Source organism: Streptopelia decaocto (assembly GCF_964273445.1).
Source record: "Streptopelia decaocto genome assembly, chromosome: 1".
Classification (NCBI taxonomy): Eukaryota; Metazoa; Chordata; class Aves; order Columbiformes; family Columbidae; genus Streptopelia; species Streptopelia decaocto.
Genome location: NC_138663.1, coordinates 44519243 through 44544539, shown reverse-complemented (window position 1 = coordinate 44544539; position 25297 = coordinate 44519243). Strand labels below are relative to the sequence as shown.

Here is a 25297-nt window from a genome sequence, read left to right as displayed (position 1 = left end):
TTTTTACTCTATATGAATCGAGCTTGTTATTTTTTACATTACTACGATATCTGAAGAATCTCTCTGCTGCTGCCTTTCTGAAGTATACTGTGTGAGTCTGCAACTGGTTTTATATCTGAATATGATGCAAATTCTTAAGGTTGGGGGGGGGAAGGATCTGTTTTCCAAGGCACCTAGAGGCTTTTCAAAGTGAAACACACTATCTACACTTTAAATTATTACTGTCAAATTTGGAGAAGAATTTAATTTCCTTTAAGCATTTCTAGAACATTTATCATGTGATCCCTATGTTCCAGGAAAGACTTTGGGTAAGTTATGCTGGAAATAAATAGAACCATCTAATTTGTTCTATTCAGGCTTAAAAGCAAGTGATAATAGTCAATCGACATTGTTATATGAATATTTGCTTTGTATGCATATGCTATCACTGTTCAGCTTCATTGTCTAACAAACTGAAGAGATGAAGTATATACAACACCAATACTTTCAGATATAAAGAACTGCAGATGATGGCCACCTCATATCACTGCTTGCACTACAAGGTAAATTAAAGTCCCCAAGCTAAGCTGCTTCTTTGTATTCATTACTTTCTTACACCACACCAATTCCTCAGCTGGAAGCATAAGGCTTGATGTGGGTGGGTCCTTGATTTGCCTCGAAATTACCTTCCACACAAATAACCCTCAGCACCTTCATCTAGCTGACACTGTGGTAACGACTAGGTAAACAGGAATGACAGCCACCATATTCAGTGATGGAGCAAATCAAAACACAGGAAATACTTTTCATCAACTGCAAGTTAAAACTCTTTTTGGAACATAAAGAGGAGTGGGAGCAAACACCAACAATCCTGTTTCATGTCTATGATCCATCGGCAAATGAAATTCTCAGTTTCGGTTCTTATCTCTGATACTGCAATACAGTTCTCAAAAGCATAGAATAAATGTCTGATCTAAATATTAAACTGTTCCCATGATAAAATACAGGAAAATTTATAGCAGTGTATGTTCCCAGCAAGCAGCATGTAAATACTGAGAGATTTAACTCATTTATTTAAAGACACGTGCAGTCTTATACTCAGCCGTCCTTCCCCAGCAGGGTCGGACTTGTGGGACTTTGGAAGTCAGCTCAATAAAACGACTTATGTGCCCTTCAAATTTTGCAATACGACAGATTTTTTTTTTTTTTTTTAGCACGTAAGTCATCGTAGCGGCAGCAGTTACACTATCAGAATAGCCACCAATTTGCCGATTGGGTTTCTGCTCAAGCCGGGTAACGCGTTACATGAAGTTTGGCGCTTGGCTGGCGGCAGCAGCAGTTCGGCTGCCTGGGAGAAAACTCTGGTTCAGGGTGTTTGCGAGGCGGCCCCTCAGCAAACTGAAGTTCTGCCAGCCGATCGCGCCTGGGAAGCCGGAGCCTGAGAAGCCGGTGACAGATGTCACAGCAGGTCACAGGGATCACGGCCGGTTACAGGGAGCTCCTCAACCCCCACCCCCACCTCACGACAGGCGCGACGGCCACACCTGAACCGCCACCCCAGCGGAGCGCTCCTACCCCTTCACCCGGCGGGGGAAAACAGCCTTAATCGCCCCAACGGGCGGCGGGGAGGCCCCGAGAAGACCCTGCCGGTATCATTAAAGGGACAAGCCCTGTTGCTAGGGGCCCGACTGGGCGGGCGGGATCAGGGCGCTGAGGCAGGGCGCTGAGGCAGCGCGCTGCCAGCCAGCCCGCCTGCCTGCCCGCCCGCCCTCCCCTCCCCTCCCCTCCCCTCCCCCGCGCGCCAGCACCGCCCCTCGCGCCTCTCCCGCCTGAGCCGAATTTAAACTGCGTTACTATCCCTCGCGCAAGGCACTAACGCTAGTGGGTCCCGCGCGCCTCTCCTCTTTTCCGCCCGGCAGCCAATAGTAGGGCCGCTTCGTTTTCCTCTCCGCCAATCGGGGTGCAGTTTATTGCTGGCTGGGAGAAGCGGTCGGTGTGCGCGCCCGCCCGCTGTGGAGCTGGGTCCCTGGTGCGGGGTAGGCGAGTCCTTCTCCTCCTCCCTCCCCCGCCCCTTCTCCCCGCGCTTTGTCGGTGCCTCTCCCGGGAGGGTGGCGGCGGCGATGCCTGAGTTCCTGGCGGATCCGTCGGTGCTGACCAAGGAGAAGCTGAAGAGCGAGCTGATCGCTAACAATGTGAGCCTGCCGGGCGGCGAGCAGCGCAAGGACGTGTATGTGCAGCTCTACCTGCAGCACCTCACCGCCCGCAACCCCCCCGCCGCCGCCGCGCAGCCCGACTTCTCCAGCGACGAGGAGCGGGAGCACACGCCTCTCGGCGCCAGGAACCGCGGCGCTGCCGTCGGGCGGGTGAGTACCGCCGCCTTTCTCCCGCGCCGAGATCCTGGCTCCGCCCGCGTTCCTTCGGCTTCCCGGCGGTCTCGGGCCCGCTTTCCCGCTTGAATAGATCTGTCTGCCCGTGGCTTGGAGACCGGCGTGAAGCGCCGCGGCTCCCCGCGTGTCCTCCCGCGTGAGGCCGGGGACGGCTCCGCCTCGTCTTATTTAAGGTGCCGCTCGGCTGAGGGCGCGATCGTGCCCGGCGGGGACGGTCCCTATCGCCTGGGGTGGAGGGGCAGGGGCGCGCTGCCAGGTGGGCGCCCCGGGAGGCGAACCGTGACCCGCGGAGTCGGTGCTGGGCAGCCGCCGGCTTCGCCTCTGGGTCGCGTCGCGCGTGTTGCGCTTCTCGGCGTTGTTGGCTTCGGAACGGCTGGCGGAGGCCGCTCTGGCCAGGGAGGGGCAGCGCGATCGCACGTGGAGCGTCAGACGAGCCCCCGACTGTAAATGGGGTAGCTTTTACTTTGGTTTGGCGGGCGATCTATTAAGTAAAATGCTTGGTTGTTGGAGGAGTAAAGTAAGAGAAACTCTTCACGAGGCGGCAACTTACTTCGGAAAGAAGACACCCACCAGCTGTCTCAGTTGTATTGAAGCAACGCTACTCTGTGTAATTTACTCCAGATGAAAGGATGAAGCTGTGAAGGAACAGCTTGTTTGTTTTATTTAATGAAGTGGACTGTTTAGTGTAAAGAGCGTCTGCTTAATGTAGCTGTGTCTCATACATCTCAGCGTATGTTTTGTAGCAGAGTACTTCTGCTGCGTGTTCAGTTGATCCACTGCTACTTGCCTTCCTAGACATACCTTGTTTTATCATGCAAGGAAAAAGGGAGGGAGCTGATGTTACTTGGAATTTTTCCCTTTTGGAAAATGTTATTTCCTTTTTAACTTTTAATAAGTGGTCTGTAAATTTACATAACTTAGAAGTATGAAAGAAAAGACATCTGGCCTTGTGTAAAGGCATGTTTAAAGAATACCAGCTATTGCAGTTGTAATGTGTGTGTTATTACAAGTATTTAATTATAGTATCTGAAATAACTTTCAAAGCTTATTTGTAAAGAGAGTGAAGGGAAACTGACTCTTTTGAAGGTCTTTTATACTAAAATCTTTTTAAAAAGCCAACAAAGAGTCCTTGAATTACAAAACTGAAAACTGCAACTAAAAGAGGATGAGATTTCTCACCAAATTATTTACCTCTTTTTAATGTCTATCTAATTGAAGTACCTAACTGGTATTCACTGCAGAAACTTTACAGTGAACTAGACGGTTCTCTGACTTATAGTGGTCTGCCTGTGTATCACTTGTTAGGTGCTTTTGAGTAATAGGATGAGCTTCAATCTGACTTGCTTGTAGGAGAAGGAAAGTCTCATAACTGCTGAAGTTCCTAGATCTGATTTTCCCTTTCCCTTCCCCAGTGCTTAAGTTTAAACAATTCTGAGTTACTTTTTTGATGTTTACAGAATGGGTGGTACTCATATACTTTGTTAACAATGTCTGGAAGGCTGTGTGCTGTTTCTGTTTGTCTTGCTGTTTCTGCTAGTCTAGTGTAATAATATTAGAGTAGTGTCTAGTGACAGTTTGGATTGGAGTTTGTCGCACTTCCTCACCACCCCTCTCTAAAAAAATAAAAAAACAAACCAAACTTGGTTGATATATGCTGGTTGTCTGCTTAGTACAAGTTAGGTAGTTGTGAAACTGCTTGTAGCTTGAGTAGCTGTTGTCCCTGTTAATGCGTTGTGGCATAAGGGTGGTTCTTTTGATCTGCTGCCCTTCCAAAAGAGTAACCTAGAGGACTTCAGACTGACTTGCCCCCAAAACAGTTGGAAGAGAGAAAGAGGCGAAGTGAGGGAAGGCTGACATCCAGGGTGGTGGGACTCTGCTATGGAAACAAAGCAAAATATCTAGGTAAGATTAAGAGAGAACAGGAGAGAAAAAACACTCAAACCTCTGAAAGAGAAGAAACTAGAAATAACGGGCAGAGGGAGGAAGCTGGGACTGCAAGGCTTTACAGAAAGGAAGGATAAAATAAAAGAATTCCATATTTCATGTGAGTCACTTTTTAGGCTCTGGAAACAAAGGTGAATTCAACAACATCTGTCTTTCACTCCTCTGTGTAACTTCCATTGTTTTATCTGTAGGCATTTATGTGTATGTTTTAAAGGACCAGAAAACAATTTGCACTGGATGCATAAAAGTACTTTCTAACATGTACTGGTATAATAACATGGCTCTTTTGCTGGGTGGAGATCTGAGTAACAAAATTGCAATGCTTTATTAGTTCCATTTTTATGTATATTGCAACTCTTAGAAATTGTAGTACTGGTCTGTGTACATTGGGGGGGGATGTAAACCAGCTGTTTCAAACTTCGAAGTAACCAACTACTTAATATGTTTCTAGAACACAAAAATACTTTACTGTATTACAAAGATATCCTCTATGAGGTTAAAAAAATTGGACTCCTCTATTATCGATCTAAATATTTGAATACGGCTTAACTTGAAAGGTGCAGATGTCTCTTCAGTCCAGATGACTCAGTTAAGGCTAGTATCAACTTGTAAAAACATTTGAATGAGTACTTAAATAGATTTGCATTTTGGAGGCTTCTGTCCCACTGTGCTCTCTGCTGTTCCTTATTTTCTGGTGTTTCTTTGGATATAGCTTAATGTTATCCAATACTTAAAAGAAAAGACGATCAGGAAAACCAAACAAACTTATTTGGGAGTGAAGGCTTACTCCCACTGCTGGGATGAATGAGTGAACTCTGGATGCATTGAGGGAGAGGTAGAAAAGGGTCAGAATCACTCTTGGAGTGAAGAAATGGGTACTTTTGGATAGAGAAGAGCAATATAAGTGAGAGACAATATTTTTCTTCTTGTGCTTATTCAGTAGTAATACAAACGCAACAGTTGTGAGTACTGAACTTTTGTGTGCTTGCCTGCTGAAGTCCAAGTGCTTTGAGTGAGCAATCCTTTCTGAAAGGATTGGGGTCACAGTCAAAAAGCAGTCTGTGCTTACTTTACAGGCATAGACTATCAAGGATGTACAAAATAGATTAATATGTTTTTTAGTGTGAAAATTTGATTGTAATCAAGATTCTATATTGGCCTGAATAAGAGTGGTCCTGACTTAGTCACTGGAGGGATTTACTGGTTGCTGAGTCTTCCCCCATCCTGCTCTGCGTCTGCTCACGCTTCCCTTCAATAAGTGCAAGGAGTTATAACCTTTTCTGAACCTGCAACCAGTTGAATTAACAGTGCTTGTGTCTGTGTAGAGGTGGTTAGGACTTAGAGCTGCATGGGAGAGCAGATACAGCCCCACTGTCAGCCCAAAGCAGGGCCAAAGTTGGGGTGTGAGGTGGGGCAGAGCTGCCTGGGATGCTGGTGGATATGACTGGGCTGGCCACCCCTCGGAGGCTCTGCTGCCTTGGCACCCTTGGAGTGTGGGGTGTAAGGCTGCAGGGCTCTTTTCGAGGGGGAAGGAGCAGGTATTCCTGTTATGTTTCAATCAATACCTTACTTGATCTGTCAGCTGACTTACAGATACTGAAGGGAGGGAGAGCAGTGTTTTTCTTAAAATGAATATGAGAAACAAGTTTGAAGTAGTAAAAATATCCATGCTGCAGTCAGTGTAAAGACAGCAGAGCTAAACCAGGTCTCTTGATACCGACAGTTAATGTTTTGACATTGCTGTAGTCATCAGTAGTTTTAAACTGTCTACACTGTCACTTTAGTGTCCTTTTTTCTAAGTTCTGGGCATTTGACAATGCTTTTAGGTGCACATTTTCTATTGATAAAAGCTGTGCAGCAATGAGACAAGATTCCATAGTTTTAATTCTACTGTAAATTACGTCTTTTAAATCCATCACTCTTCCAGTACAGCTCTGTCAATACTACACCCAACCTATACTTCTGTGACAACAAATAAAAACCTTAATGCAGGAGTGATGTAAAGTTTATGTATTGTAGGCAAGTGTCATGCATCCATAGTGATGCTGCTGCTCTTTCATTTATATTAATACAGGTTTATTTTGACCTGTTTTTTATTCTGATGAACATACAGATGATTAACCTGCCTATATGAGCAGATCAAAACTTAGTAGGGGTTTTGTTCTGACTCTGTTTTCAAGCACTGAAAACATCATGCTTTGGAGCAGCAAACTCTAGGCAGTTAACATTTTTTTGGCACCTGAATTTAAAAATTAAATTATTTTACTGTAGGAAGATCTTCCCCTCAGTGAAACTTGGACAGTATTTTTATGCTTTGTAATGTGATGCAGTAAACCCCCCTCCTGTTGCACAAAAGTGCAGTCTGCTTTGTAGAAGATAACTTCAAATGCTGTCAAATACATAAAAATCGTGAAATCCAAGTAAAATTTAATGTTAGCCCAAACATTTTTAAAGAGCTTTCCTGTGAAGTATTTGAAAGTATCATTTAAAATACAGCCATTTCTCTAGAGGTAATACTTTTTTTTTTTTTTTTTTTTTGGAGCAGGAAGGGAAGGGCTCACTTTGCCTAAATACTTATACCAGGAGAGGAAAAGCTTTTAAAATAGTGCTTGTTTGGGCCTCAGTCTGATAATACTGTCTGTAAGAGCCAGCTTCTCCAGCTCTAGTGATGTTTTTGAGCAACTTAATTTTTCAAAGCCTATTTAGCATAGTGGTATTTGAGGACAGTGGTTGGTATGCGAGACACCTTTTTGCTGAGGGAGGGGAACCATCTGCATCTGCATGTTCCTGATCCTGGTTAGTTATGGGCTGAATATCAGGACAGATAGCTCAAAGGAAAAATAACTATGATATGGAATTTTTATTTCTTTAGGAGCATTGTTTTAAAGCACATACTAAAAATATAATCTTGACACTGTTGCTAAACAGGAGCTGTTCAATGCTCAGAATGTGTAGGTTTTTTTGACTTAGCTTATTGGTGCATATTGTATCCTGGAGTAATCTCTTCTAAAACACTGAGTGATATTTTTGATCTTTAAAGTGGTAATTTGAAAAATATCAGTCAAATGTCTCCTCCTCACTTCTGTTAATGAAGGTATGATGAGAGCATCTGAACCCAAAAGGCCTGTTTGGAAGTTTATAAAAGAGACCTATTGGGTAAGATTGATTGATTGTTTGTTTTAGTCAAGTAGCCAAGTAAGTTCCAGAACTAGCTTCAGCTCTTTGTGGTCGGAGTGGTGTGGTAGTGATAATATCTGTAGCTGCGGTAACTGTATGATTTCAACCCTATCTCTATTGGAAAAGGGAAGGTAGTAATAATACTGGTAGTTTATGAAGATTGGGAGTGTGGAAGGTGAAACTGCACACTTAGATAGCTGAGAGAATGTGTGTGTGTGTGTTTACACACACGTTGCCCATTGAAGGAAGAGAATCTATTCAGTGTTTCCTGTGTGGCTGTATCTGTTAATAACTGTGTGCTGTACAAATGTGACCCAGAATACAGATTAACACCTTTGTGGCCTTTTAAATGGCACTCATCTGTGATCTGAGTGACAGCTGTGAGCAGTAGGGGTGAGCTGAGTGAGCAGTTCCTGCTGCAGTGGGAAGTCGTGTTTTGCTGTTCTGCACCTCCAGACTTTCTGTGGTTCTAGACTCATGAACTAGAGAGACATACTTGTTAAAGTGCTGGTGTAATAACAGTGATTATATTTAAATAATTTTGTTGAAGTAATTTTTGTCTAGCAATGTATGTCAGTTGTTCAGCAGGGACACATAAACAAGCCAGATCTCCAGGTCAGCATTGAGTTTGAGCCATGAGACCAACCATCTGTTAGTTTTTCTTGATGCTGTTGTTGTGAATTTTTATTCTTTCACTTACGTTCTCTGGAAGCAACTCTTCATTTTGCAGCATTCATGTATTTTCAGAGTGGGTACATTACTTCAACTGGGTAACATGGAATTTAGTATCTGGGGGGGAGGAGGGGATGGAAGGGTTAAAGTAGTCCCTGCTCTTATAATTTAGGACTGTTACCATATATAGGCTTGGAAATTCTAAGTCTGGCATTTACTAAGGTTAAAACGTAGAGAATTCTTAAAGTTTAGTGTATCGGTATCTCTGAATTACCACTGCATAATTTCCGTTCCATTATTTATTTTGTCTGCCCTGTAGCTTTTGGCAAATATTGTCTTGAGGCGTTTGAGGTTAAAAAGTTCAGTAGGACTTGGTTTAAAAAAAAAAAATTCTACTGTAGGAAATGTTTGTGTGTGATAGCATAAAAAGTGCAAGGGGAATAGAAACCTCTGTATTTCACAGTATAAGTCTGTTATTGAGACTTGGGATGTACAGTTCCTTCCCTTCCCTGAGAGAAATACAGGTTTGGGGTTTTTTTGTTTGTTGGTTTTGTTTTGTTTTGTGGGTGGTGGTGTTTTTTTTTTTTTGTTTGTTTTTTAAACCAGAGAGGACACTGTACAAATGGGAGAATTAAAGAGCATTCTGTTGGCATGATTTGGGTGTTCTTAGCCTGTCTTAACCTCATTCAGAGAAAGAGTAAAGAAGCCCTGAGCCTTTCTGCTTCTGGTGATGAAGCTGCACCTGTTTGGGATTAAAGTCCCTGAATATCCTAATGTAGGTGCCATTTAACTTGGCATTTGAAAACACCTCATCTGGCGATGTTGCATGGTTGTCATATGTGTTTGGTGGAATAGTGCTAGAATTAGTAAAGGGTAGCTGTAAAGTTTGTCTGATAAGCTGGTCTGTGGCTGTTGGATTTCTGTTCAGCAGGAATGCCAAAGATGAGGTAAGAGACAGCTTCCAGGTCTGAATTCTTATCACTTGCATTTTCTGCTCTTCTCATTAGTGAAAGCTCTTTGCCATGGAGAGATGACACTCTGAGAAGATGAACTTCTTTTATGCTCTTGTTTTCCTGTGGCCCTGGAACTGAGAATGCTGTGTGGCAGCCCCATGTGTATAATTGTTTGAAGGGTTGGGGCCTAGTTAATCTGAAACTGAACCTGGCAGATAGCACTACCAAATTTCCACCTCTTTGATGTGAACAAATCTCTCTCAAGTGAAGTATGCAAATCATATTCCCTCTTCTGTTTTCTAGGAAATAGCAATGACTAGAAATATTTTTAAACTGCTGCTAGCTCTGGATGGAAGTAGATGATCTTTAGATAAGGATTTATTGATCTGGGTGTAAGGTTACAAGAATATTTATGTGCAGAGTGGTCAGCTGTAGCACCTTACTTTGGCAAATCCTGGTGTTTGCCACAACTTCATTTTAAGTGCTTTACCCCTGCACCACAGTAAGACAACTTCAATTTTACTAATGATCACCAGACCAGGAAATGGGGATGTTTTTTTGTTTGCTTGCAAAAAATTTTAAAGCTAGCTCTTTTGATCTGCTTCATGGTGTAGTCGCATGGATAAGTTGTGATGATGCATAGTGTAGTGGTGCTTTATACTATAATAGTAGTGGTAATTAGAGCCAAGGTTGTTGCTGAGATTAATGCTGTCCTACAACAGCCAAGGTATCAGAGAAGTTTTTCTCTCCTGCCTTAAGCTTCCAGGGACTGATCTTACAGTGATTAAATGATCGGTTTCTGTGTGTACAAATGAAGTAATTTGGATCTGCTTTAAGGAGAATAGGTGTTCAAAAGTAAAAGTTGAAGACCTCACAGGATACAAGGTAATCAAAGCATCCGGCCATATTATTGAAGAACACAGATTATCTTTAGCTTTTCATCCCCTCTCTGCCATTTGCTGAAACTGACTATTCTGATGGTTTCAATGTGGGGTAATACTACAGGAAAAAGTGAAATGGTACTTGAAAGAAAAAACAATACTGAGGACACTATGGGATGTGAGTTTACTTCTGTTAGAGGACTGTAGTAGTCATTAGTTGCAGTTAGATTTCTGGTAGTTAAGATTTCTGTGAAATGTCTAGTAGAATGCCAGAGAAGTTCTTCTGGTGTACATTGTTATAGCCTCTCCTGTGGCCCCTAACTGATACAAAGGCAGATACACATTACATTAGGTTTCCAGTTTCTTTTAAGTGCCATCGGGATGTTGATTTCCTGCATCATGGTAGTTGTTTTCTTTTGAAATATGGAAGTAGCTTCTTAGTGAATCTGCTTGCTGATGTGTGCGAACACCAGAGCTGTCAATAGTCCAAACAAATCCCAACAAGAAAACCCAGCATATGTTTTGGAAGTCTCTTCCACTGTTTCAACAGTTCAGTAGTCCAGAAAAAAAAAAACCTGCACCGAATGTGAAATTATTGTTAATGTAATACTTAATTTGAAATAGCATTATGACCAAACATTCAAAAGTAAATACAAGTCTCCTATGGCTACAGGTTGGTTGGTTTTTTTGTGTAGTAGATAAGTAGGCTCTGTTGTTTCAAAAACTTAATTCCTTTACCACATAAAAAGCTAATTAAATGTTTGATAAAGTGAGTTGTAAATCTGTCATTAGTCAAATTTGCCACTTCAGTGATCCTATCCTTTCCTCAGGCTGCTTGAAGTTTGTTTCTTAGGATTAAGAAAAATCACGAGCTCTCATCTTGGAGATTCTGTTGCTTTTTAACAACTGATTTTAAGTTCACCATGCTGGGATTTTCACAATCCAGGAGTTAGAGAAAAATCTATTTTGAGTCAGTTATGTTTGAGAAGCCCTCAGAAGTCCCTCTGTGGCTTTTAAATGTGGAGACATTTGAGGCAAGACCGAAGTGGCATGCAAACCAATATTGAACTGGCATTAATGGCTAGCTACTGTTGACTCATGTCAGTCATCTTATAGTCTTTTAGTGCTATTTTACTAAATACAACAAGAAAAAAAATGCTACTTGTGACTGTTTGGGATTTTAATCTTTGGTAAGTATCAGAAAGCCCAGATAGATCTTCTGGGCAAGCAAGCTGAGAAACATGTGAAGTGTAGGATATAAATAGATACAACTTCTACAACTTTGAGATACTGCTTTGAAATAAGGCATATTTGTATCAAGATCTTTCTTAGTTGAGAGGAAGCAGATCCTAAGCATATATTTTTCTGCCTTACCTCCTTATTCTTTTTCAGATCTTGGAGATTGGAAGGTCTATTGTAGTAACAAAGGGTTCCTAAGTTGAACAAATGTTATGATCGCTCTTTTTTGATATACTATATCAAAAACTGCTCATATGGAAACTGCTCATTTAGGAATAGCATCTTGGCAGATTATTTTGATAACCATCTGTATGTGATGGTGATGTGTTGCCAACTGTTCAAGTAGTGTTGCCAGAGTTGAGTTTAGGATTTGTTAGAGCTACAATAGCAGTGGCCTAAGCAGAAGGGCAGGATTTTGAAAATCTGAAGGTGTTTCTGGCTTTGCCTTTCCTGTACCTGCTTTATAACATCATATAATCTTGGGAACCACTGATATAAGTGGGAATGGGGACTTTTGGAACTCAGTTGAGAGGGTGTAGATGCTGAAGAACTTGTTGCATATCATTAGAGGAAGAAGTGTTGACCTGCTAGGTTGAAGAATAATGTTAAGAAATGCCAGTGGAACATAAATATTTGTACCTTAGAGTAGTGATGGTGAAACAACTAGAAGCTTAACTCTCCAGTCATAGGAAAGAAATCCTCTTCTGTTGTGTACTTGAACTTCAAATTAAAACACAGGATCAGAATAGTAAATTTTTTTTTCTTTCCCCTATAGAGGAGGCTTGAAATCGGTATTTCTTTAAGTAGGAAACTCATGCATGTTTGTTTAGTAGGTGTAAATGTTTGAAGTGTTTCATATAGCCTTTAGTGGTGGTGATGGGGGAGAATGTATTTTTTTTCTGTATGTTTAGAACTGTGTTATCTCCCTGTTCCCTTAGAAGAAAAATACTGTTCTGTATTAACTGGAAACACTGTCTTGTTTCTTCCTTCCTCACTTGCAGAAAGCCACGAAGAAGACTGACAAACCAAGGCCAGAGGAGAAGGATGACCTAGATATAACAGAGATGAGTAATGAAGATCTTCAAGAGCAACTTGTGAAGTATGGACTAAATCCTGGCCCAATTGTAGGTGGGTCAACTGAACTTGCAAATATTTATCCATTCAACTTATTTCTCACTAAACCTCAGTTTTGAATACTCTAAGCTTCTTTGATACAGTTGCTTTCTAAGTTTAGTACCAATGCTGTTGTAATCCTACTTCCCACATAAGATGTTTTCAATGAACTATTCACATTGAGAAGACTTGAAGCATTGCAGCTTAGGCAAGTCCACAGTTTGTTCCTCTTGTGTTCTGGGTTAGCTGGAGTTGTTCCTCTTCTGTTCTGAAGCTGTGTAACTAATAAAGTTCAGCACTGGGGTAATTAGGTCTTCTGATAGAAAGGTTGAGGTTTGGGGCTTGCTTAAATAGAAAATACATCTTACATAATAAGCTAAGAGCATTGAGAGCAGAATGAGAACATAGTACTTCCCCTTTCCTACTCACAGCATTGTGCAGTAACTTTTTCCTTTGTTAACTTTTTTTATGGCCCTTTGAACCTAGTGTTCTATCCTGCAAGCTAACCTAAGTCAGAAGTCCTGACCCCAGCTTTATCTCTTTCCTTGGGCACTCAGCTGTGATGTGGGATCAAAGCTCCTTGACTTACAGATTGTGCACTAACCTGATGGCAAGGTACTTTGATTTCACAACTCTTTAAAAAAAAAAAAAAAAAAAAAAGGTTGCATGTAGCATGCCGAGCCTTCTGTGACATGTTCTTGAAATCCTGTGTGGATAGAAGTACAAGTGATGGAGCCTGGACTCCTGAGTGTATTCAAAGTCTTATGCATAATAGTTTTTGTTAGCTATTCCTATATGTCTTCCCATTCAACCTGTTCCTCGTGTCTGGCACTCAAGTCTTCTGAAAAATTCAAATATCTATGCAGTCCACTGGAAAGATGTTCCAATCTGGTCTAAGTAAAAGCTGTAGTTCTTACAGGTTATGGATTCTGTTTCTTGTGAGAGTCTGCCACTTCTTCTTAAGGGAGGGTGTCTTCTATCTGAAATCTCGAAGGTTAGACTTTTCTATGGCTAACAGCTCAGGCACCAGTCACATGGTTTAGTGCCAGAGTTAGGTTGATGGTTGGACTCTATGATCTTGAGGGTCTCTTCCAACGAGAATGTTTGTGATTCTATATGAAACAAAGTGTCTAAGAAGCAGGTAAGTTCCCTTTCTGTAGATAAATGCTTTTAATTTTCAGTGTGCTAATAGGTCTAAGTTTCTGTCAAGAATTTTCTTAAACCAAAAATTTAAAAGCCTTAAAGGTAGTTATACACCTAGAGGTATATGCTTCAGGCTATATGGACTGAACATTTTTTTTAATTTATTTTTGATCAGAGTTTCCCAAGGAATATATAACAGCCAAGTTCTAGCAATCATGTCAGGAAAGATGAAAACTCTATATCATGTATTCTTCCTTGTTACAGCTACTACTAGGAAACTTTATGAGAAAAAACTGTTGAAACTGATGGAGCAAGGTCCAGAACTGAATGCACCTGTGCCTCTCCCAGCAATTTCTTCACCTGCTGAGAACAACACACAGAATGGAAATAATGATTCTGACCAGTACAGTGACAATGAAGAAGGTAAGACTTAGGTGAAACCTGCCTGTGAACTATTCAAATTATACATTGGTAATACTTGCAGCAGAAGAAAGATCTAAAGAGGGGCATGATCTTTCTGGTACATGAAGCTTAAAGATACTGCTGTAGACCATGCAAGTCATGGACTTGATCATGCAGTACTAGCTCAGTGATCCAGGTACCTGTTCTGAGGAAGGAAACTTTTTGCTAATAAATTATTCCCTCTTGTCCATTTTCCCCAGATTGGACACTGTAAGTATGATAGGTAGGAGGACTGTGTATGTAGTGTTCCAGTGTTCTTTGCACCTAATCTTTAAGTGCAAGTGCAGTTTTGTCTTATGATGCTTACTGTAGTTATCTTTACTATGAGATAGTGTGTGAATGTTTTTATTAAACTTCTGTAATTTTTAATGTGGTTTGGTGTCTTTCATGTATGACGCAATTCCTTTTATGCCGTGTTCCTCATGGACCTAGTTTGGGGTGGGTTGATTGGTAGTTCTCGGATATGTTTTTTTGCAGTTTTAATATCCATTTTATATAAAAAAGTATAGGAATGGGGGAAGTGGAACCTAAAATGCTATTATACATCTTAGAAAAAAAACTGTGTAGGCTTTAAAGAGTGTCTGGAATTAAATGTTAGAAGATGGTTCTTTTGTGTGGTTTGGTTTTGGGGGTGTGTGTGTTTTTGGTTTTGTTTTGTTTGGTTTTAATAGGAACATTCATGGAGATATAGGACAGAAAGGGTTTAAATACAACTAGGAACTTAATCAGTCATCCTTGTGTATTTGGGCTTGTTTTGAACTTTAGTCTCTTACACTTATGGGGCTGGGGGAGAAGTTAGATATTTATTTATTTATTTATAGGACAGCCAAGAACCTAGTCACAACTGATAGCCATCTCCTTATACTTACCTGTGCTTCTAGTTACCAAGCTGTTCAAACACTGAGGATAAAACCAAACATTCCCCCTGCCCCCCCAAAAAACCCCAAAACTCTAAATATGTTGTAATGCTATTACAGTTTTAGAAAGGTGTTGGAGATGGTACATTCTCTTACTGGTAAGTGACTGCCAACCATTAACCCTTCTGCATCAAAAAGGAGTTTCATATGCCAGGACTTACTTTAAAGGAAATGAAACTAAATAATGTTGAAAAGGTTTAATACCCTTACTGCTATCAATAGTATAATGGTATTTTGGTTACTGTTATTGCAACGTGACACCAGTTTCTGAATGGAACTGCTGGATTAGTCCAAGTTTATCAAAAAGGTAGGGTCGGTGTTCTAAAATAATTTTTGCAATTATTCTTCAAGACTTTGTTCTTCTGCTTTTGATGGAGAAACTTTCCTGTGTCTCTGAACTTTTAAAGGAAATGGTAACTCGGAGATATGTTGCCACTTAATTTTTTGTTAATTAAAATACAATTGGTTTAAAGTTAATACATCATCCAGTAGTATTACAGAAACTAGTTATATTAAAACTGGTTACAGATCTGAAGACTGAGCTGAGGCTTGAGAAGAGAGAACCATTGAAAGCCAGGACGAAGACACCAGTTGCACTCAAACAAAGAAGAGTTGTTGAACAAAACCGGGTATGTTTAATTTAGTAGCATCTGAAATGGCTACTAACTGTAGGTGATGTGTTTACTAAACATGTTACTACTTTTAACATTATCACATTTGACTAAGTGAGCTATGCTGTTTTTTAGAAGTTCTTTTGGAAAGCCTGTTCTAACAGAGCATGAAAGTCTTGTGAATGAAGTGTAGCTGCTGTTTTTAGCCTGTCTAACATTGAAAATGATGGTCTGCTAAAAGCTCTTTGTCTGACTTGCCAGCTGCTGTAGCACCTATTAGAAAAAAAATAACAGGCAACCAACCTTAACATGTTTAGTTTTGGAAATATGGCAAGTTTAAGTCAGATGGGTTGATGTCATCCTGTTGGATGTGTGTAAACAACTTCATTCAATAGAAGCAGCAGTTTCTCAAGGAAAAAAAAAAGGTAAAACTATGGTATTTTGGTTTTGTTTGGTGTCTTTTTCAAAATGTTTTTAAATACAAATACATACACCATATTTCCATCTATCTAGTTTGATATCTATAGATATGTGTGCATTTTAAATACATAGGTTCAATGACTGATTCAAATATAATACATGAAGTAATGTACCTCTGTATATGCCTATTTATATATATCTAATAAATGTGTGTGCACACACATGCATTAGTAATCTATATAATATATTTTCCTCAACTATGCTTGTTGCAGCAATAGAGTGGAAGTTAATTTGTTGGAAAGTTTCTCCTAAGAGGAAAAATAATAACAAGTTTAAATCTAACTGTATGTACTGCTTGTCCTTTACTTATAAATAATGTTAGTTCTGTTGTCTTGGTGAGAGAGGGGTTTTTTTACAGAAGCAACTCAGTTTTTCTGACTGCTGACTGAATGCTGGATTCAGTAGTTGGTGCCTGATCTGTCCTTGTGATGTGACAGTGTCAGTAAATACCCTGTTCCCCAGCTTAGGTTACTTAGGTTCTTTACAGTGTAATTCATCTGACCAGCAAGTATTAGAGTTGTGCTATAGTAAAGCGCTTGTACAGAAAATGTTCAGTGACTCAAAATCCAGCCTGTTAATATCTTGACATATCTTGGCAGATCAGCCGCTTTTCTCACTACTTTGCTATGTTAAATGACAGATGGTGTGGATGTATAAATATGCTTTGCTATGGATGCTTTCTAAAGCAGGTAACACACTGCTTTGTGAGCCTGGGTAATACAACACAGTTATAGAGATATGTAACTAGTTCTGTTCATTTTTTTCATTGAATTCTTAGGGCACAAACTCAACAGATTTCACTTCTACAGATTTAGAAGAGACACATAGTTTAACAAATTATAGGAATGGGGGAAGTGTAACCTAAAATGCTATTATACATCTTCCAATCTGCTCTCTTAACACTAATTTATTCAGGCAATTTCTGTTTGTGATGGTCTTTATAATGGTAATCTAAATCTTGATGTTCTTGTATTCTAAGAATTACTTTTCTCTAAATTGCTATTTACCCAGAAATCCCTGCCAGCCTCAGTATAATAGAGAGGTATTTAATTCAGCTATCAACAAAGCTTCCTAGTCGTCAGGAACCCACCTGCAGAATAAAAGGGAAGAGATAGAGTGATGTGTTTTTGTGGCATTTTCAAATGACGAGTGCTTACTCTATTTTTTTGTCATCCAATTTCACTGTAATATCATTAGATCATTACTGTGTTTTGTCTTGTGTTCTTTTGTATGTGCAGTATAGATGCAATATTTTGCAACTTGCATATTTTAGTCACCAGTAGTTAATCAAAGAAATATCACTTGATTAGATCATTTTTGGATTAATTTCAAAATGATGACAAATTCTTCAGGAACTCTTTAGCTTGTTAAACCTTTTACCTTTCAACTCCTGACTGCTGTGCATAAGAAAGCAAACAAAACCCCACATACCAACAAAAATTTACAGCTACTTGAAGCCAAGAACAATTCTATTTTTTTGGCTAGCGAATGTTTGTAGTCATATTTTGCTGAAAATGAAAAGATAACATCTTTCCCATTTTCCACTTTTCTTTCTCTTTTCCTGTGAAATTGAATCTTAAGTCTGCAGCTGATGTGTCAAGTAATCACACACATTCTGCAGAATTATATGCAACTGTCATGCACTGTGTGGCATTGGCTTAAATATTATGAGACTGAAGAGTGGTGGAGCTTAACTGGTTAGTAGTGTGGTATGAGCAGACTTGTTAGTCCCTTCTAAGTCCCGTGCAACATTAGTCTTAGTCTAGATGTACACAGCTGAAAGGATTGTCATTTGGCACAGATGAATGTTGCCTTTCTCAAGAAAAGAGTGCAATTAGATATTCTTTGAGCAGGTTGGTGCAAAAGATATTGGGTGGGGAGGTTGAGCAGGCTTATGGGTCTTATCAGTCAGTTCACAGGAGAGGGCTAGATGAATTTGAGCTCAGCCATTTGTGCTTAATTGCTTTTTCATAGTGAACTAGAAAATTTGGAAGAAAACCTTAATTTGAATCCCTACGTCCAATCATCTAGGTGAATATAGAGTTCAAAACTGAGCCTAAAGCCTCGTAGTAAATGGCACTGGACAGAAAGGGGTGGGCTAAACAACTTGTCATAGCTGAGCTAAACTCATAATCTATAGCTTCCATGCTTGTGAGTAATATGACAGCTAAAAGCACATGCTGCATAATACTTGAGTATCACACCACTGTAACTTTCCCTGGCTATGTACAGGGTGGTGGTATACCTAAATGTATTACATTCTAGTAGGGTTTATTTAGTTCAGGTATTTGTGGGATAAGCACACAAGGAGAGGTCAACTGACAGGATAACTGTAACTGTAGACAACATTTTTTTTGTGTGTCTGAATATGCTCTGCTAAAGTCTGGGTGGGTCTTAAGCAGGAGATTGGTGGTGGTGGTGGTTTTTTTGTTGTTTTTGTTTGTTTGTTTTGTTTTTTTGTGTGTTTTTTTTCCCTATACTTTTAATGCAAGAAAAAACTTAACTTGGTACTTAAATACATGGCTGGCAAGCATCTGAAGAACTAAGGAGAGGGGTGGTTATTTACTGAAGTGCTTCTAACTTTTCATTAGAAGAAAATAAGGAGGGGAGCTCTCCATTAGTTGGGAATTGCCTTACTGCTTTCTTGAGTGGAATGTGTTTGAGTGGAACCACTTTGAAATTAGTGGTTTTCTCTGAGCTTTTAAAGAACATCATGTCTCAAAAAGTGTATGGGGATGAGGCGGGGACCCATCATTGAAGGTTACAAGTTAAGCTTTTAATAGGGACAAGAAGCCAGTGTTTGATAAAGATAAGAGGGACTGGGAGATCTTTCATCAGAAGTCTATTTAAATTGAAAATAATATTTGAGAACTAGACCAAAATCTACCATTCCATATAAAATATAATTTGTTTTTTTAAGTATTTCAGTGACTTTGAAGTGAAGCAAAACTCTTGTGCTCCCTCTTCTGGGTATGTAGCAGCAGTAATACAGAACCTAGGCTAAGAATCATAAAGCTGCTCAGCTTCTGGTTTCACTGTGCTAACTTCATATACACAAGTGGGAAGTGAATAAGGGCACTGTTAGACTTCTGCCCCCTCCCCCTTGATAAATACTTTCCAGCCTGCTCTCTTAACACATTATGTTGGGGCTAATACTGTTCCAGTTAAGTTATTTCTGCTGTTAAACCTCTAATTGACAGTTGCACCAGTCTGTACACCTTCCATCAGCACCGGTTACCAAAAACTTGGTAACACAACAATGCATGAGGTGTTAATGTGCAAAGATTTTGGTATTAACAAAGTAATAATTTGGGGGTTTATTTTTAAATTTAACTAAATAAAAAGGAAGGTCTTGTATATGCTCTGGAGAGTAGTTCCTGTTGAAATGTAGGTAGCTGTACCTAAACCGTTCCCATCTCTGCTTGAGAGAATAGACCCCTGTTTGGGTAGAGAACAAGGTGATGGTTTTGGCTTGTGCTCATAAATTTTTTTTTTTTTTTCGTGAAGGCAAGTAAAGTAATGGGCCTAAATGTTAGTCTATCTGTTGTCCATGACTTGATGTAACTACTTGTAGCATTAGTTATTTCATGCTATTGCAGCAAGCAGGTCATCGGTTTTTACATTTTGGCGATAACCTAGTTAGTTCAGTATTTGAAAAATAATTTGCTCTAACGTAAGTATTGTGGTCAACACTACTAATCTAGCTAGCTATTAATTATTGAATGTACTGGGGTTCAAATTCTTTTTTGGATTGTAGACACACTGCTTCTGGAGTATGCATGATATTCTGGCTTTTGGTTGTGGGTATCCAATGTTGAGAGCTGGCTTTCATGTATTTGATCATGTGTTTGATGCTTGAATAGACCTATTCTCAAGATGAAGTTACTGAGACTGTCTGGAGAAGTGGATCTTCAAAAAGTGGACCTCTGCAGGCATTTTCTAGGGAGTCGACAAGAGTGTCAAGAAGAACACCAAGGAGAAGGGTGATGAGAGGCTTATTATAATAGACAAGCTTTTTTTTCTCTGTTAAAGGTCCCAGTGACTGTTTTATTCAATTGTTTTCTCTTGTTTGTTTTAAACAAACAGGTGGAAGCTACAGCACAGTTGCCTGTAGATGATGCTGTAATAACAGAGAGTACTCCCATAGCTGAAACTATATTGACTGCAAGCAACGAGACCCTAGTAAATATGCTTAGTAAATATGTTTAATAAATCCTGCGAGTGGTATTCTTCTGTAATAATCTTTACTGACAGAATCATTCTGTTTTGAACAGATAGTCTTACTTTTTTAACACAGTCTTCTATTCAGTAGTCTTTGAAAACTCATTTTCAGTATCTCTATTAGTACTTAATGCTGTTTATTATGAGATGGGACTAGGGAGACACATAGGTCCACTCTAATGTCTTTTTGGGGGGAGGGTTGAGAATAACGACTTTAAAAGCCCAGATCTTTATTTAAGTACATGCAGAATATCTGCTTTTAAGTTTGTCTTTTCTTGTGAACTAAACAGAATTTGTTTCTAAATGGCTTAAAAGAAACTAATTGGAATGATAAGCAATATGTTTCCTGTGCTTAGTTAGAAGTATCTGTTACATAACCTTCTTGAGTTAACTCATGTATATATGCAATGCACATAAAGGTTTTGTTGTTTGGTTCTGCCCCCTTCTCCCAATTTATTTTTTTTTTGTCTTTTGTTTGATTCTGAGTTTGAACAATTCTGAATCTTGGCAGGTTGTCAATAGGGTGCCTGGAAATTTCAAGCATGCAGCTCCTACACTGTCAATCAGTGAACTCTCAGACATGCCTGGAAGAACACCAAAGAAACCACTGATGACAGCTGAAGTAAATAAATTAAAACTTAGATTGCTATTGCTTATTCTCTGTGAACAAGATTCTTGCGTGTATGTGCTTACTCATAAGTACAGAAGAGATGGAGGGCATCACTGCCCAGGTGGCACTAGTCAAAGTAGACTAGCATAAAAGAGAAAATATAAATTTATTTTTATCTTCCCCCTTCAGATTTGGGGGTGGGGGGGGTGTGTGTATGTGTGTGAAGATCCTACTTTTCTTTTTCTTAAGCCAGATATGTTTTGGTTTGTCATTTTTCCTTGTGCTGCTATTTTTCCAGACAAAATGTAGATTATTTTATTTTCTTTTAAATTTTTTGAATAAGTTGAAGACAGAACAAAATTGGGTCCTATAAATTGATCCTATAAATCAGCCTATCCTGAAAAAACACTGTGCGCCTCAGTTATAGGTATCAAAGAGATGGGTTCCTTTAGACCAATAGCCTGAACTTAAAAAGCATCTGTAGATTCCTGTCAGTTATCAAGAAAGTAATTATTTTACTGTTAACCTGTTCAAGCTATCAAAATTACATACCTCTTGGAGAACTGTCTAAAGCACTTGCAAGTCTATGTAATGCAGTACTGTAATATTGTGGAAATTTACATTACAAGATAATGCTTGGCTGAATTTAAATGGAGTTCATTGCTTCATGTAGTTACCGTAGATAAAACTTGCATTAACACTTGTGAAGCCTGCTCTGCCAGTGGGTCTGAGATTTATGGAATGGGCTGCTTTATTTGTTTATAATGTGACTGCAGTGTAGACTTAGTTGTCAAATAGAAGGTTGTGGGAAAACTTGATATTCTATTTCAGACCACATGAGTGTTTTTCATTTAATATTTTACTGTACTGTGACATTGTTTATTACAGCAAGAAGAGACAGTTTACCCACATCAATGCTTTTTTAATCATGTTGGCCACAAACAATCCTGTGATCTGCTCAACACAGCCATGATAGAGGTGATGGCTAAGTTTGGTTTTTTTTATCATCTATGTCAGTGGCTGGCAGGTACATTATATTTATACAGTGTATTCTTTATCTTAAAGGAAACTGAGGAGAGCACCAAATGCTTTAAGACACCAAAACTGACCAGACAGCTGCCACTAACAAAGGTTAATTTAACTTCTAAAACCCAAGAAGTAAACTTCTTGAATGTCACTGGGTGACTGATTCATTCTTACAAATTGCACATGGTTGTGGTCACTGAGATGGCAATGCAGGAACTTCTTGTTATGCAGTCTGTTAGGTCTGTAACTGTTTTTTGTTTTCTAGGTGCTGGAGAGAAATCCTACAGAAGAACGAAGAGGAGAAAGGGATATTCTTAAGGAAATGTTCCCTCATGAAGTATCAACACCTACTGGAATTAGGTATTATTAAGGTTTATGGGGGCTTGTTTCTTAGTTTTGTAAACCTGTTTAAGATGAGAAGTATCTTGTGATTATATTGCAGGATTTCTGAGGAACAGTTTTTGCACTCTGGCTCAATGACAGTTGAGATGACCACCTAGCTCTTGGTTTATGCATATAGTTCTGTTAGCCAAAACAGTCTCTTTATTTAAGTTGAGAGTAGGAGGACAGGATAGTACTGTAGTAGGAATGAATAAGTGAAACTTCTGGATGCTAGAAGTTAAATGTAAAGGGCTTCTCTGTGGTAATGGCTCACAATATTTAAGTTTTTGGCTAGATAGAGCTGCTTTAGATCTGCTGTTAAATTAAGATCTGCCAGTGTAGATTTAAGGGTGTGGGGTTTTTTCAGAAGCAAATATTTTCAAATATCCTATTATTTCCTTTAAATAGTAGTCCTGATGTAGTCAAAGGTTACTCTTGGGGTGAACAAGGATGGGATCTAGGAAGGGCTATTGCATTTATCTTTACAACTTTGTATTTAAACAAAAATTGAAACAACCATCTGGATAATTAAGCAATTCACAGAACTTTGTCCTGTTTAGAGGGTATGAGCAAGCTTCCCTATATTTAGGTGTGAAATCAACTCCTGTGCTTCCACAATTTAATTTCAATTTAAACTGGAATTGCACAGTCTTACCATGAGGAGAATATGCAGTACCACTTACTACTACTGTGGTGTATCTGCTCATTACTCAGCTCTGTTCTCTCTTGTTTTGGAGTCTATCAGTCTATGCCACTTCTTAAAATAAAAATCATGCACATGTACTCCTTGTATATAAGGACTTGGCATTGTGTGTGGGTTTCTTAACCCTTCCTGCTTTATCTTCTACTTCTGGGGACTGGCTTAGCCATCAGTAGATATTTCAATGACCAGGAACAGTCTTAGGTTTAGAAATCCTAGTGGGGCTGTATAAGTGATCATTAAAGATGCAGACAGGGAGGGACACTTCCTAGAGTTCTGTTGCCAGTTACAATCCATTGATTATGTGGATAGAGTGAAGTAAAGAAGTATTTGAGTTTTCTTTAAGGGGTGTTCGCTTGAATGGTAAATGATTAAAAATAGTAATCATCACCATGCTAGAGTTTGAGAGCAATATTTCAGGTATTGCATTCACTAAAAATAATTTTTACAGAAATTTTCCTGTATGCCTTAGATTGCTCTTTTAAATATGCATTTTTTTTTTTAATTAACAGTGCTAGCTGCCGTAGACCAATCAAAGGAGCTGCTAGCCGGCCTATAGAGCACAGTGACTTCAGAATGGAGGAAAGTTTCTCTAAGTATGTTCCAAAATATGGCATCTCAACTGACAGCAAGTCAGAGAAACCACCAACAAAAAAGGAACGCTCCATTCCCCTGTGGATAAAAATTCTTCTCTTTGTCATTGTTTCAGTCTTCTTGTTTTTGGTTTATCAGTCTATGGAAACTAATCAAGGAAACCCTTTCTCTAAATATATGCGTATGAGCTCTTCGGGCAGTGCCAAATGAGTATCTTTCTGAAAGGCACACCCAGTTTGATCTCCTGTTTTTTAACTATTGAACTCTCCTGCCCTCTCATCGGCTCAAGGACTTCTCACAAATAATGTGATTGGAACCTGATAAATTGGATAAATGACGCAAGATAATATTAAATGGACATTAACTTTCTGGACTTTGGACTAGTAGGAGATCACTTTGCCATAGGAGTAACATTTTTTTTTAGATCTTTGAACTTTTTGTAGGCTTTATTTTTTTAATGTGGACATCCTTTAAATTCATTTTTGAGAAACTGTATATTTGTTTTTGCAAAAACTTGGAAGCTGAGAAGGGCAAAAATGTAGTAAAATGTGAAGCTGTGTTTTTAAAGCTTTTGCTTTGTACAGAAAAGAAGTTGTACTTCTGTCTCTATAGCTTGTTGTGTAGGAGGATTTTAACACAGGTGATACAGGGAAATGCATTTTGTATGCATTTTTTCAGTAACAATGTAACAGCTTTTTTAGTGTGTAGGGAGAGTACAAGGACAACCTTTTCTGTAGATTACTGTAACTTTTTAGTAAATGTAACTGTAAACCTGTTTGCATTTCTGTAAAAGTCTTAGTATGATATTAGTAACTCCATTTAAGCGTAACATCATTTAAATGTATCTCTTCATTTTAGTGCTTACAGTGTTGTAGAAGCTGAATACAAATCTAATTGGCAAGAGATGTCTTAGAGGAACTTATTTATTAGTAATATGTGTGGAAAATAAAAATTGCATCAATATAATTTGCTACTAAAATACTTTTTTGGGTCAAGGTTGTTATCTGAAGTAGTCTAAATTCTGACTTCAGCAGTGGTCTTTTTTTTTTTTTCTAAAAAAAAAAAAAAGCAAGGTCTTTCCAACACAGCTTTATGTGATTATCTTTGAATATTCATGTAGAGAAGTATTGTCAAAGTGTGAAAATTCCATATGAAGTTTTATTCTTGTATGAAGAGGGCATTGCTGCATTTTCTGCTACAGTTTCATCTTCTAAGGTGAGATTTACTACTTCCATGCAGTTGAATATTTTTCTCAGTGGAAGCATGCTGAAACACTATTCTGTAACTTAGTTGAGCAGGCAGCTGACTTCACTACTACCAATGAAGAGTGATAAGCAACAATTTTTTGAAGTGAATGTATACATTTTGGCGTGCTTAAATCTGCAGTATACAGATGTTCAGTCTTATTGCTTAGTACAAAATTGCAATAAATCATACTACATATTCTTAAAGTGCTACTTACAAAAAGCTGAGAACATTAGTTAGTAGTCAGTATCTTTTTACTCTAGGTACAATTATTGTGTAGACTAGCTAGGGGGAATCTTTACTTTCTGTGAACTTTGGAACAAACATGGTAATTTGTAGCAAAGCAATAGGGTTTTTTTCTGTTAAGGTTAATGTTTTTTTCCTTTTAATCTGCTTCTTTGAGTAATCCAGATAGCTAAACTTGTGTCCATCCTATAGAAAATTGTAACATAAGACATTCACTTTTGGTGTCAAAATGCAGAAAAATAAAAATGATTTTAATGTGTGTCGATTTTCCTTATCAAAATAAATGGGTTGCTGAAAAGCAGCAAAAGCAAGACAA

General features: G+C 39.0%; 1 protein-coding gene across 4 annotated transcripts; it reads left to right on the top strand.

Annotated features, from left to right (window-relative positions):
• The first annotated feature begins 1861 nt into the window (after positions 1–1861).
• Positions 1862–25297, top strand: TMPO (thymopoietin). Of its 4 annotated transcripts, XM_082047432.1 has the most exons (11): positions 1862–2342; positions 12234–12360; positions 13753–13911; positions 15396–15496; positions 19822–19941; positions 20045–20140; positions 20691–20801; positions 21678–21767; positions 21855–21920; positions 22081–22175; positions 23409–25297. In XM_082047432.1, exons 1-11 carry the CDS (start codon positions 2100–2102, stop codon positions 23698–23700), a joined length of 1500 nt encoding a protein of 499 aa, XP_081903558.1. In that variant the 5' UTR covers positions 1862–2099; the 3' UTR covers positions 23701–25297. The 4 variants fall into 4 exon arrangements, with proteins under 4 accessions (XP_081903558.1, XP_081903561.1, XP_081903559.1 ...); XM_082047434.1 differs by having other exon boundaries at positions 1898–2342; positions 21678–21920; XM_082047433.1 differs by lacking the exons at positions 21678–21767; positions 21855–21920 and having other exon boundaries at positions 1877–2342.